The sequence below is a fragment of the Dermochelys coriacea genome, chromosome 1, assembly GCF_009764565.3.
Source record: "Dermochelys coriacea isolate rDerCor1 chromosome 1, rDerCor1.pri.v4, whole genome shotgun sequence".
NCBI classification, from domain to species: domain Eukaryota; kingdom Metazoa; phylum Chordata; order Testudines; family Dermochelyidae; genus Dermochelys; species Dermochelys coriacea.
This window is the reverse complement of record NC_050068.2, coordinates 156535708-156548465: the sequence shown is the minus strand read 5'-3', so window position 1 is coordinate 156548465 and position 12758 is coordinate 156535708. Positions and strand designations below refer to the sequence as shown.

Genomic DNA, 12758 nt, shown 5'->3' with positions numbered 1-12758 from the left:
CGGGCGGGGCTTACCATTCTGGGTGACGACGTCCATACACACATGATGAGGGGTGCCATCCTCTGGGAGGGGTAACAAAGTCGCTGGATTAAGAGTGTTGCAGCGGCGTAGAGTGATGTTATCAGCGGCCAACAAAATTAGTTCATATTTATGAGCGCGTTGTGGAGACAACGCCTGGGTAGAATGCTGTTTTAAAAGAATTTCAACCTCGTGGGGGACCCAAACAGTCAGGGGATGTCCCAGAACTATCGGTCGCGAACGCTCAACCATGATTGCCGCTGCGGCAATCGACCGCACACAGGAAACAGAGCCCCGGACAACAGGATCCAGTTGTACTGAATAATAAGCTATGGGCGTGGGCGGTCTCCGAGATACTGTAGGAGGACTCCACTAGCCACTCCCTGTTCATGACTAAAAAGAAAAAATGGTTTACCGTAGTCCGGGAATCCCAAGGTGGGCGCCGTAACCAAAGCCTTTTTAACCGCTGTAAAGGCAGTCTCCCTCTCCATAGTCCAGGAAATCGGGTCGAGGGTTGATGACGTGGTAGCTTGGACCAGGGGTTTTACCAGTTCTCCAAACCCCACGATCCAAGGTCGACAAAAGCTGGCAGCCCCTAAGAAAGCCCGTAACTGTCTTTTTGTTGTCGGGCGCGGGTAATCCTGGATTGCCCGCACTCTATCGGGAGATGATAAACGCTCCCCAGGCCGAATTACAAAACCGAGATAAATTACCTGATTTAGGCACAGCTGTAACTTGGATGGGGACGCACGATGACCTTTATTCGCTAATGCAGTAAGTAAAACGACAGAATCAGTTAAACATGTGCTATAGTCCAAAGAGGCAATCAACAAATCATCTACATACTGAACCAAAACCGAAGAACCGGGCAAAACAATGTCCTTCAAATCTGCTGTGAGAATGCGAGAAAAGATGATAGGGGATCCAGAGAATCCCTGGGGGAGCCGCGTCCATGTTAATTGCTGACCTTTCCAGGTAAAGGCAAATAAATATTGGGAATCCGGGTGTAAAGGGATACTAAAAAACGCGGCACACAAATCGACTACAGTAAAACAAGTGGCCAAGTGAGGAATTAATGTCAAAATAGTACTCGGGTCAGGAACAACTGGATGCGGGGCTATAATGTAGTCATTAATAGCGCGTAAATCCTGAACAAACCGATAAACCGGGTGCCCGTCAGTTCCTGGTTTAGGTTTTCTTACCGGAAGGATGGGCGTATTACAGGGTGAACTACAAGGAACCAGAATTCCTTGTGCCAAGTAGCTGTCAATAACATGTGAGATACTCTCCTCCGCTTCCCTTGGCAAGGGATACTGCTTCACGGAGGGGGGCGGCCCATCTTTAGTTGTTAGACTCACCAGAACCGCAGATTTAAGGAGACCCACATCAGTGGAATTTGTACTCCATAAAAAATGGGGAACACTAGACAATTCAAAGGGTACACTGGGAACGGACGTAGTCAATGTCATAAGAGAGGCAACTGTCGAATCTGGAACAATCAGACGAAGCCCCTCAGGGGCACAATATATATGTGCTCCTAATTTGCCCAGCACATCTCATCCCAGAAGGTTTGCTGGGCCCTCCGGCATTATAACAAACCTATGGGATAGCTTTAGAGAACCAAGCTTAATGGGGATAGGGTAAGATAACCGAGCCGGGCAGGGGTTTCCTTCTATACCTTGCACCCACACCTTAGTATTAGACACTGGCCCTGGCACAAACGTTATAGTGGAAAGGGTGGCTCCTGTATCTACCAAGAAAGGCACTAAACGTTCCCCAATTTGCAGGTAAATTTGTGACTGCATTCCCAGGTCCCACTCCAACTCTCCCAAAGTTCCCAAAATCTCTGTCTCCAGTCACTGGGGGTCAATTTGATTCAAAGGGTTGGTGGGAGGATACCCTTGAGAAGTCTGGGAAAAACCGGACAGGTCATTGTGCACTGGCTCCTGCCAAGGGGCCCCCTTTGGGCAGAGGGGACATTCCCTTTTCCAGTGTCCTGGTTGTTTGCAGTAGTTACAAGTGCCAAATTTCGTATTTACCCAATTTCCTCTTGGCTCTGTTCGTCCCCGCCCCCTGCCTCTCGTCCCGCCATGCTCCCGCCGATTCTGACTCCCAACTGAGACCTGCAACGCGGCTGCCAACATGCTTCTTCCTTCTTTTGTTTACGCTTTTCCTTAGCTTTCTCTTCGTCCCTGCCATCAAACACGAAAGTGGCCAAGCGGACTACTTCCTGGAGAGGTTTCCCTGGCCAATCAGGCACATGTTTAGAGAAATATTTTCTAATGTCTGGAGCTGCTTGATCGACATAAAAGGAAACCATCATTGGATGATTTGTCTCTGCTTCTGGGTCGACGCCGTCACCGTATATGCGGACTCGTTTCGGCAAGTGGGCTAGGAAGGCAGAGGGATGCTCAGTGATCTCCTGCTGACATTCACGAATTTTAGACCAATTAGCTGACTTACTACCTGCTTTACGCACCGCCTCTAAGAGACCGTCCCTGCCTGCTTTAAGGAGGTCCATTTGGGCAGAAACATTAGGGTCCAACCAGGATCAACAAGGGGCCAGGCAGTACGGACATTATCCTCTCCTGCCCAGCGCCTATTGGCATCCAAGATGGAATACTTCTCATCGGGAGTAAAAAGTGTGTCCAAAATTACCTGAACATCCCCCCCAGGCAGGATTAAAAGCAGTAAACACAGATCGAATCGTTTGTAATACCTGTTCCGGATCATCACGCAGGCGAGGCATCTGCTGTTGCCATGTTATCAAGTCGCCTGGGCCAAAGGGGCAGTGCACATAGGGGAAAACAACTTGTTCACCTCCGTCCACCGTATGGGAGACGAGGTTGCTGAATAAGAGGGGCTTGCAAAGCAATCGGTGGATCCAGAATGGGTCCACATAAACAGGGAGGCTGCGACCGGGAGGATTGCGGGCATGAATCAGAAGGCTGAGAATAAGCTGGAGGAAAGGGAGAGGAAGTAGGCAGAGGATAGGGTGGGGCCGAAGACCCCTGGGACAGATAAGTAAGAGGATGTCCTTTCGCACGCGCATAAGCCCAATTGTCCCATACATACCAGTAATCCATCTGGGCTGGAGCCTTATCTTCCAGCCTCTTTCTCAACGCAGTCAATATTTCCCCTGCAAATGACCCGTCAGGTGGCCATTGCATAGATACCTGAGGAAGGGCCTGAACTACTGGCCATTCTACTTTACATAAAACAATAGTTTTCTTCTTTAACCCATGGGTGCCTGAAATATTCTTCCAATTCTCTAGAATTTCCGCCAAAGGGGTCCCCTTCTTGATACTCTGCCCAGAGCCCATAATTGGGCAACCGAGGGGACACCTAATGTGCCACCTTATCATCCGAGCGACTGTTCGTGTTTCCACCCGTCGGAATTCTCCAAGGTAAATTCACCTTTTGCCAGCTAGAGCTGTCCGCGAGGAGGAACGCGACCTCAGTACGCCTTTTGTGACGAGCCTAAAGTCCCATCTGGGTCGCCAAAACTGTTGCGAATTATACCTGATCGGTCACGCACGGTTCAAGTTTTTAGGCTGAGGCACCAAAAACCAGGTCGAGATCTGCAGAGTTTCCAGTCTGTGTTTAATGTATTACGCTCGAGCGTGGTGCCCCCCCGCTAGTCAGGAGGGGACTCCGTATACAGTTTATGCAAAGCTTATATACCATCTGACATCGCGTGCTGCCCTCGTGCATCGGCACCCTTAACCAATGAATTCCATCCTCACCCCATCCTCAGCCACTCTCTGGTGAGTGCTTTCTCGTGTTCTGAGAATGTCAACAGCTTTATCATTAAAACAGAACATGCAGTTATACAACGTGCCTCGCATACCACAAAGACAGGAAGGACAACAGTTTCAAGGCCCGAAACGATTCCCCAAATGTGCTGCGGTCTGTGCTGCACAGACAGTGGCTGGCGCCAAAAGGTGCCAGCTCTGCACATATTAGCTTTCCCTCAACAAAACAGCTCTGAGATGAATACAGAGCAGTATGATTATGTTATAACGTCCATGTTCAGATTCCCATGCCAGCACTTAATACATTAACTTGTGCCTGCATACAGTACTCTTCCTTCATTGTGATATTACTGTTGAGTGCTAGAAATCGGAAGTTTTGTGGTTCTGGTCACATTTTTCTCTTGTGTGTGCATATTCATTGTCTCTACATTAGGTTTTCTGCCTTTTTCTTGCTTAGGGTTTGATGCAAGGTTCCTCATATGATCACCCAAGCTGAAAGCCAGTTCCACTTACTGGCACTCCAAAGGTACAATAGCCACGCTGGGGGACCATGCTTATGTCTCTCTGGAAGGAAGAAGTGGGAGGGGGGCAGGCGTTCTTTGGGGCTCTCTGTGGGCCTTTCTGTCCGGCCAGAATTGTTCACCTTTCTTTCCTTCCTGCTCCAGCAGTTTTGATGGGCCAAGGGTCTTTTGTCAGCGTTTTAGAGCAGTGGTGCTTAATCTTTCCAGACTACTGTACGCCTTTCAGAAGTCTGATTTGTCTAGCTTACTTCCCAAGTTTCTTGTCACTTAAAACCTACTTGCTTACAAAATCAGACATAAAAATACAGAAGTGTCACAACACACTATTGAAAAATTGCTTATTTTGTCATTTTAATCATATAATTATAAAATAAATTTTTGGATATAAATATTATGCTTACATTTCAGTATATAGCGCAGTATAAACAATTCATTGTCTATGAAATTTTAGTTTGTACTGACTTCACTAGTGTTCTTTACATAGCTGGTTGTAAAACTAGACAAATATTTGAGTTGATGTACCCCCCAAAAGACCTGCATAACCCAAAGAGTATGTGTACTCTTGGTTGAGAAGCACTGTTTTAGAGGAACAGGGAAATGCCTGTTGCCAGTTCCTCAGCACAATTAGCAGTTGAAGTGAGGCTCAGTGCTTTTGCCCTCATTCCTGATCTGATCAGTGTGCTTGCATCCTCTCCCATGTTTCCCAGTAGCGCTAGGAATGGCTGTCTAATGAGGTTTGTGGCTGATTTAAAGCAGCATCTTGTTTTATTGGCTTCTATAGCCTTTTGAGTTTTTTCTTTCTCCATTTTTTTCCTCACCCTTTGAGGAGGACAAGCAAATCTTCCAGAGTGCATATGTGATGCTTTAGCACAGTGGTCCTCAAACTTTTCAGGGTTGCATGTCCCCCTCCCCTTACTCCTGTCTGTTGTGGCTCTCGGGGGGGAAGGGGTTGGGGAATGAGGACAGATGTAAGGGGGCTGGGGCCATGGCTGGGGACAGGGCCAATGGAGAGCTAGGAGCAGAGCTGGGTGGCGCTCCCTTCTCGTCCTCTGTGGGGACTGGCCTGGGCCTAGGGTTTCCAGCTGCCCGGTTTTCGACTGGGAAGTTGGGTCAAAAAGGGGTCCGGTCAGTACATCTGACTGGGCACTGCCAAGACACCAAAAGTCCTGTTACCGCTGGGCATGGGGAGACACTCGGTCATTAAACCATGCTAGCTCCTGCTCAGCCTGAGCCACCTCCTACCTGCAGGCAGGCTCCTTTTCAGGGTCTCCCAGCCCCAGAGCAAAGGGAGCCCAACCATGGGGGAGGGAGTGGAGATGATTGAGCGAGCGATGGACAGATGTGGGGGAGAGAAGCATGTGATGGGGGAGGGGCTTTAAGGGAAGAGGCAGAGCAGGATGGGGCCTTGGGGGAAGTGGTGGGTCAGGGCCTCCATGGTCCAGTTACCAGCAATTAGGTGGCAATCCTATCGAGGCCCCGCCATGCCCCCCCAAATGTTCCTCCATGTCCCTTGGCGGGGCATGCCCCACAGTTTGGAGACCTCTGCTTTAGCACCTGGAGGCTATCAGACACCTTGTATGGAAAGTTGTTTAAAACTTTACCAAAGACATGTTGGCCATTGTCATCAGCTGCAAAAATCACACATGTTGCTATCAGCTGAAAAGCTTGCTGCTCTTGCCAGAAAATCCCATTTGAGGAAAAAGTGAGATCTTTGTTGTTTGATTAAAAAAAAATTTACCTACTTGCACATCCCATTTTGAATTTCACACTCAGTTTGATGGGGAGCTATGGCCTAAATGAAATATGAAGGGATGAGAAATTACTGTACCTTCTTTATTGTTCAACATCTGTTCCCTCCAAATACAAGATATTACTGCTGCCAATACCTTTTTAGTTTGTTGCAAAGATTGTTGGAAGGGAAAATATGCTTTGCTCTTTCAATACATATCACTTGCAAGGCCACACAATGGAAGATTTTTCTGATAACTTGAAATCATTCTGTGACCAGGGTTTTCAGCCTGTGGTCTGCGGACTCTAAGACTTTAATGTTAGAAGGGACCATCATGATCACCTAGTCTGACCTTCTGCATGTTACAGGAGAACCTCTGGCTGAGTTACTGAAGTCCTCAAATTGTGGTTAAAAGACTTTGTTGTAGAGAACCCACCACTTACACTAGTTTAAACCTGCAAGTGACCCGTGCCCCATGCTGCAGAGGAAGGTGAACCCCCACCCTCGGATCTCTGCCAATCTGACCCTGGGAAAAATTCCTTCCTGACCTCAAATATGGTGATCAGTTAGACTCTGAGCATGTGGGCAAGATGTGCCAGCTAGACACCTGGGAAAAAATTCTCGGTAGTAATTCAGAGCCCTCCCCATCTAGTGTCCTATCACCAGCTGTGAAGATGTTTGCTTATACCAATTGCAGATCAGCTGCATGCCCTTGTAGGGAGTCTTGTATACCATCCCCTTCATAAACTTATCAAGCTCAGTTCTGAAGCCAGTTAGGGTTTTTTGTCCCCACTGCTCCACTTGGAAGGCTGTTCCAGAATCTCTCTCCTTTGATGGTTAGCAACCTTCATCCAATTTCAAGCCTCAATTTGTTGTTGGTCAGTTTATATCTTTGTTTTGTGTTTTTCATTGGTGTTTAACTCTCCTTGCTCCCTCCCTGGTATTTATTCCTCTGATGTATTTATAAAGAGATCCTATCTCCTCTCAGCCTCCTTTAGCTTGGGCTAAACAAGTCAAGCTATTTAAATCTTTTCTCGTAAGGTAGGTTTTTTTCCATTCCTCGGATCATCCTAGTAGCCCTTGTCTTCACTTGTTCAAGTTTGAATTCATCTTTCTTAAATATGGGAGACCAGAGTTGCACACAGTATTCCAGATGAGGTCTCACCAGTGCATTGTATAATGGCACTAATACTTATCTCTCCTGGAAATAGCTCGCCTGATGTATCCTAGGTCTGCATTAGCCTTTTTCTCAACCACATCACATTGATGGCTCATAGTCATCCTGTGATCAACCAATAAACTCAGGTCTTTCTCCTCCTCTGTCACTTACAACTGATAAGTCCCCAATGTACAGGAAGAATTCGTGTTAATCCCTAAATGCATGACCTTGTATTTTGCGCTATTAAATTTCATCCTATTTCTATTACTCCAGTTTACAAAGTTGTCGCAGATTATCTTGTAAGATATTTTGGTCCTCTTCCGTATTGGCAATACCTCCCAACTTTGTCATTGGCAAATTTTGTTAGTATACTTAGACTGCCTAAGATTTCCAAAGGGGTCCACACCTCAATTTGAAATTTTTAATGTCTGCAAATGAAAAGAGGTTGAAAATTACTGTTCTGTGACACTGCCAACAGGGAGCTCAGAAGCAGGATATAAACTGTGTCCTGTCATTCTTGTATTAAAGATATCTGGGATCTCAAACCAAACTTTTGGTGTTAAAATGTTTCAGATTTCACGATTTAAACTAAATATAGCTAAACATCCAATATATCTCAGTGCATTTATAAAGATGAGTTAATGCTAGTTGAGAGAGCTTCATGCTAAGCAACAATTGTTTAAAAAAAATACATGAAAAAATCTAGTGCCTTCGTATGATTTTGTTCACTGTTTTTCGAGGTCTTGTAGTTGCATATTTTTTGAAACTAAAAAATATCCAAATCACCTCTTTAGAATTACTTCTCCTTTTGGTACTTTAAGTGTTGGTGATTGATGATTCCTTCCTTTTTACTAAATGCTAAACTACGCAATAAGCGTACTGAGCTATTTTACCAATCCAAAACTTGATTATGAACCAAATTTTAAAAGCTGAATTGTTCTCCCATTCCAAGGTGTTATAAGGCAAGCTAAGGAATGGCTGAATCTGTAAGTGTTGGGAGTTTTCTTTCTTCTCAGTTCACACAATCATAGGATGAGGTTGTTCTATACTCTCAGTGGAGACAGTTCAAGTTGAGAGGCAAAAAACCTCTCACACTTCTTACAAGTCCATTTCTCTGTTAATTTACCTTATGATGCCTTGGGATAACATTACCCCTAATCGTAACTACATCAGGATTTTTTTTGATTGTGTGAATTCATTGTTTTAAAAGTTTTGGGGTAATCTTGTTTTTATAGGTCTAAAATTTGACACTTAAAATTTAAATCTGATGCACACTATTCTTCAAATGGTTTATTATTGATATATTTTAGTTTCCTATATCAAATATACAATTTGAATCTACTCTGAGCTGCAAAACTAGTTACTGATCTCATTTTAATGGAGAGGTGGTACTCAAATGATAAAAAGAACAATGTACTTAATGAAAAAAATCAATGGCTGACTCATGTTCTAGTTTAAAAGTGGGCAAAAATTGATGTGTAGGAATTTAGATAAAATCCCTTGAAAGTAAAAAGGTCTTGAGGTTCTAAGTTTTATATTATGAAAAGACTTTTTTTAAAAAAAGTTAAACTTAAGGAGTATTGAAATGAGGGATGTAGTCTTCACTGTTTTGTAAGTTTATATAATACATAATAAAACTTAACCATTCTAAAACTAAGATTTTTCTCCTGATCTACTTGATTGTTTTGGGGGGTTGGGAAGAGACTAAATGGTATGGTCAATATCATATTACCTCTTGTTGCCAAGGATGTAAATGTCACCTGGATAATGTTATATTGCTGAAAATCAGTTACTGTTTTCTCTACTGGATTGTAAGTTTTGTTATATTTATCTTGCTTCATAGTACAGTGGTATTAGTATCTAGCCCAGGAGTGGGCAAACGTTTTGGCCCAGGGGCCACATCTGGTTGGGGAAATTGCTTGTAGGGCCACGAATGTAGGGCTGGGGCAGGGGATTGGGTGTGGGGGGGGCTCACGGCAAGGGGTTGGGGCAGAGGAGGGGTGTGGGCTGTATGAGGGGTCTCAGGGAAGGAGTTTGGAGTGCAGGAGGGGGCTCAGGGCAGTGGTGCAGGGAGGAGTGCTGCTGCAGGAGCTCAGGGCAGGGGGCTGGGATGCAGGGTGCGGCAGGGGGCTCAGGGCAGGGGGTTGGGGTGAAGGAGGGGTGTGGCAGGGGTTCAGGCTCCAGTCTGGCGCCACTTACCTGGAGCAGCTCTGGGGTGGCAGCAGCACGCACTGGGGCCAGGGTGGGCTCCCTGCCTGCCTGCCCTGGCCCCTGTGCCACTCCAGGAAGCGGCCAACACCATGTTCCTGCGGTCCCTGGGGGAGGGGGAGCAGAGAGCGCTGCGCGCTGCACTTGCCTGTGGGTACCTCCCCGAAGCTCCCATTGGCTGTGGTTCCCCATTCCCGGGCAATGGGAGCTTCGGGGGAGGTGCTCACAGGCAAGTGCAGCGCACGGAGCTCTCTCCCCTGCCGCCCCCCAGGGGCTGCAGGGACGTGGTGCTGGCCACTTCCTGGAGCAGAGCGGGGACCACGGTGCCATGGGGGTGGCTATCCCGTGGGCCATAGTTTGCCTACTCCGACCTAGACGATCTTGTGTAAGTAAGCTGGTTGAAGTTTTTGGAGGCTGTTCTGTTTTTGTGGTGATATACAACAGTGGACCTTTGGCTGTAGCAGAGTTCCTTTCTCACACCTTCTATGGAATTTTGGGACAGCTATATGAATGGTTTTTCGTAGAGAGATTCAGTAACAAGATGTTGTTTTAAAGCATTTTTCAATACAGCAGTGTTATCCATGTATCCAGTATGAAATGAGTTTTTTTTAAAATGTAACTATGTGGTATAGTTTACTCTTAAATCTTGTCTGTCTCTCTCTCTCTCTCTCTCTCTCTCTCTCTCTCTCTCTCTCTCTCTCTCTCTCTAATATATATAAATAAATTTTTAAAAGGGAACTTCTTTAAAATATGGGTCTCTTTAATTTTAGGTGCTGGAGATCAGAATTTATTCACTTCTGTATATCCCATGCTTTCTCAGCAGCTTCCAAAAGAACCCATGGAATGGAGAAGGTAGAGTCTCTCCCCACCCCCAGCCATTGCTCTATTTTGATGCATGTTGTTGGATTTAGGAAAATGTGACTACTAATGTGGCACTGTGCAGTGAGTTGTGTTGGGTTTGGAAACTGAACAGGGGGAAAGATTTCTGGTTTTCAGAGCCAATTTTCCCTGAATTCTGAATGTTGGGCCCTTTGAGATGTTTGTTCCCACGATTAGCCCAGGCTAAATTTAAAATCATAAAGAGATTAGCTGCACTAAAAATTAGTTTTACTGGTATCTCTAGGTTGCACTTTGGGCAACCATGCTTTGAAGATAATTCTGGTTCCTGTTTAGATGGGCATATGGGAAAGAGTTAAAAACAGAATTGTGCTTTGGACCCTGTCACGTCCACAGCCAAAGACGGCCTCTAATTTTGGAGGAACACAAGAACATGTAAAGGAGAATCCTTTTTAAAATGAAAGCTGGAAGTTTCCAGCCCTTTTCCTTGCAAAGAGAATGTGTCTTATTTTATGAGAAAACAAATGAATTTTTGAGTTGACGCTACTCAAATCAAACCATAGAGAGCAATTAAGTTTTGTGAGCTTTTTTTTTAAAAAAGCTAAATTTGTAATGTTTGCCCTGTCGTTTCTGTTCTGCTTTTAGTTTTGCTGCTTATATTTCTCAATTATGAATTGTAATTCTTTTAAAATTCTGTATAGGTCTTATGGACGTGCTCCTAAGATGATTCATCTTGAATCTAATTTTGTTCAGTTTAAAGAAGAGCTGTTACCCAAAGAAGGAAACAAGGCTCTCCTGACTTTTCCCTTCCTTCATATTTATTGGACGGAATGTTGTGTAAGTATTAGGAAAATATTAAGCGTGAACCATACACATAATAAGGTGAGAGTGGGACTGAAGGTAAAATAAGCTCTGCCCTGTCCCAGTTTGGTAAATGGGATGTGCTGGTTCTACACCCTGTCCCCTTCTTCCTATTAGTTACGTTTGTTACTACCAGGGTCACTAATGGTTGGGGGAGTTGCATTGTCCTAATATGAAACAAGTTTGATATTACTAGATGGCACTTGAGAAGGATGAAGCTTTGGGGAACTTGAATTTCTGAACTGCATTAAATCACCAAGGTAATCGGTTGTGGTTTCTGATGGAAGGTGAGGAGTGAAATGATATGCATTATACTAAAACTAGCAGGTTAGAAAATCACTAGTGTGCAAATCTGTCTTTCATAAATAAGACATTACAGGAGATCTGGGAATTACACCACCTGATAGTGGGTAAACTGGAATGCAAGGAGAGTATAATACAGGGATGGGCAAACGTTTTGGCCCAAGGGCCACATCAGGATTGCAAAACAGTATGGAGGGCCGGGTAGGGAAGGCTGTGCCTCCCCCAAACAGCCTGGTCCCTGCCCTCTCCCACTTCCTGCCCCCTGCCTGCCCCTCTCAGAACCCCCCCCCATCCATCCAACTCCCACTGCTCCTTGTCCCCGACTACCCCCTCCTGGGACCCCCCGCCCCTAACCACCCCCTGGGAGCCTGCCCCCTGTCCACACCCCTGCCCCCTTACAAGCCCCCCGGGACCCCCATCCCTAACTACCCCCCAGAACCCCACCGTCTATCCAACTCTCCCTGCTCCGTGTCTCCTGACCACCTCCCTCCCCGAACCTCTGCCCCATCCAATGCTCAGAGCGGCAGGACAGGCTTGTTGGAAAGCCTGGGAGGTGGGCAGGTGCAAGCAGTGCTGCTTGTGCGGTGGTGTGGCAGCGGGGGAGGGGCTGGGGGCTAGCCTCCCTGGCTGGGAGCTCGGGGCCAGGCAGGATGGTCCCATGGGCCGTAGTTTGCTCACCTCTGGTATAATAAATGCTTTTCTAAGTATTGACTGTGGACTAAAAAAAGGAAAAATCCTGTTCTATCTAGAGTTATTTGAAAAGTTAACAAAATAAAGGTAACCACAAGAATTTAAAGCTTTTTTAATAAAAGCCACAATACTAAAGAAAACTAATAACATGGTCAATATGTTATGCATTAAAAACTAATCAAGTAAAAGGTAAGAGTCATACTGCATGGCAATATGCATGACTGCATAGTTTAATGTGGGGCACCCTGGAAGTCCATTTTGGGAACAGTTGTATTAGTATAGTATTTTGAAGGAGATAGTAGCCAATGACTTGGTGACACTTTGACATTGTTAATTAAACACTAGAGGTGGGTTAATAACACCAAAAACCCCTGCAAGTATTCACTATAATTTAAAAATGAACTTTTTGACTTTTCTGCTGTTCCTGTACACAATGTCTTCTGTTTGTTCAAATGATCATGGAAGGCAATCAAGTCTGTCTTGCATAAGTGCTCATAAAATAAATTTTAAACTTGCACACTTGAGCATTTTGAACTGTAACTTATATTTTATAGTGACACTGCTTGACACAGCAGGAGTACAGGGTTTCTAAAACCCTTTCCCAGAGCCCTGGCACAGTGGAAACTAAACTACACAAGGATCTGACCACATCCTTGGCAGCAACACAATGCATACTT

The 12758-nt window shown here is 45.4% G+C and overlaps 1 protein-coding gene across 5 annotated transcripts in view; it reads left to right on the top strand.

The window, feature by feature from the left end:
- Window positions 1-12758, top strand: part of TRAPPC10 (trafficking protein particle complex subunit 10) — a 101219-nt gene that overhangs the window by 25577 nt on the left and 62884 nt on the right. For 3 of the 5 annotated variants that reach the window (XM_038407455.2, XM_038407474.2, XM_043506519.1), the window contains exons 2-3: window positions 10161-10242; window positions 10929-11064. In XM_038407455.2, the coding sequence (XP_038263383.1) occupies window positions 10161-10242; window positions 10929-11064 (218 nt within the window). Of the gene's footprint in view, window positions 1-4230; window positions 4300-10160; window positions 10243-10928; window positions 11065-12758 lie in introns of those variants that run through there. The other 2 variants (XM_043506512.1, XM_038407483.2) reach the window with 2 other exon arrangements.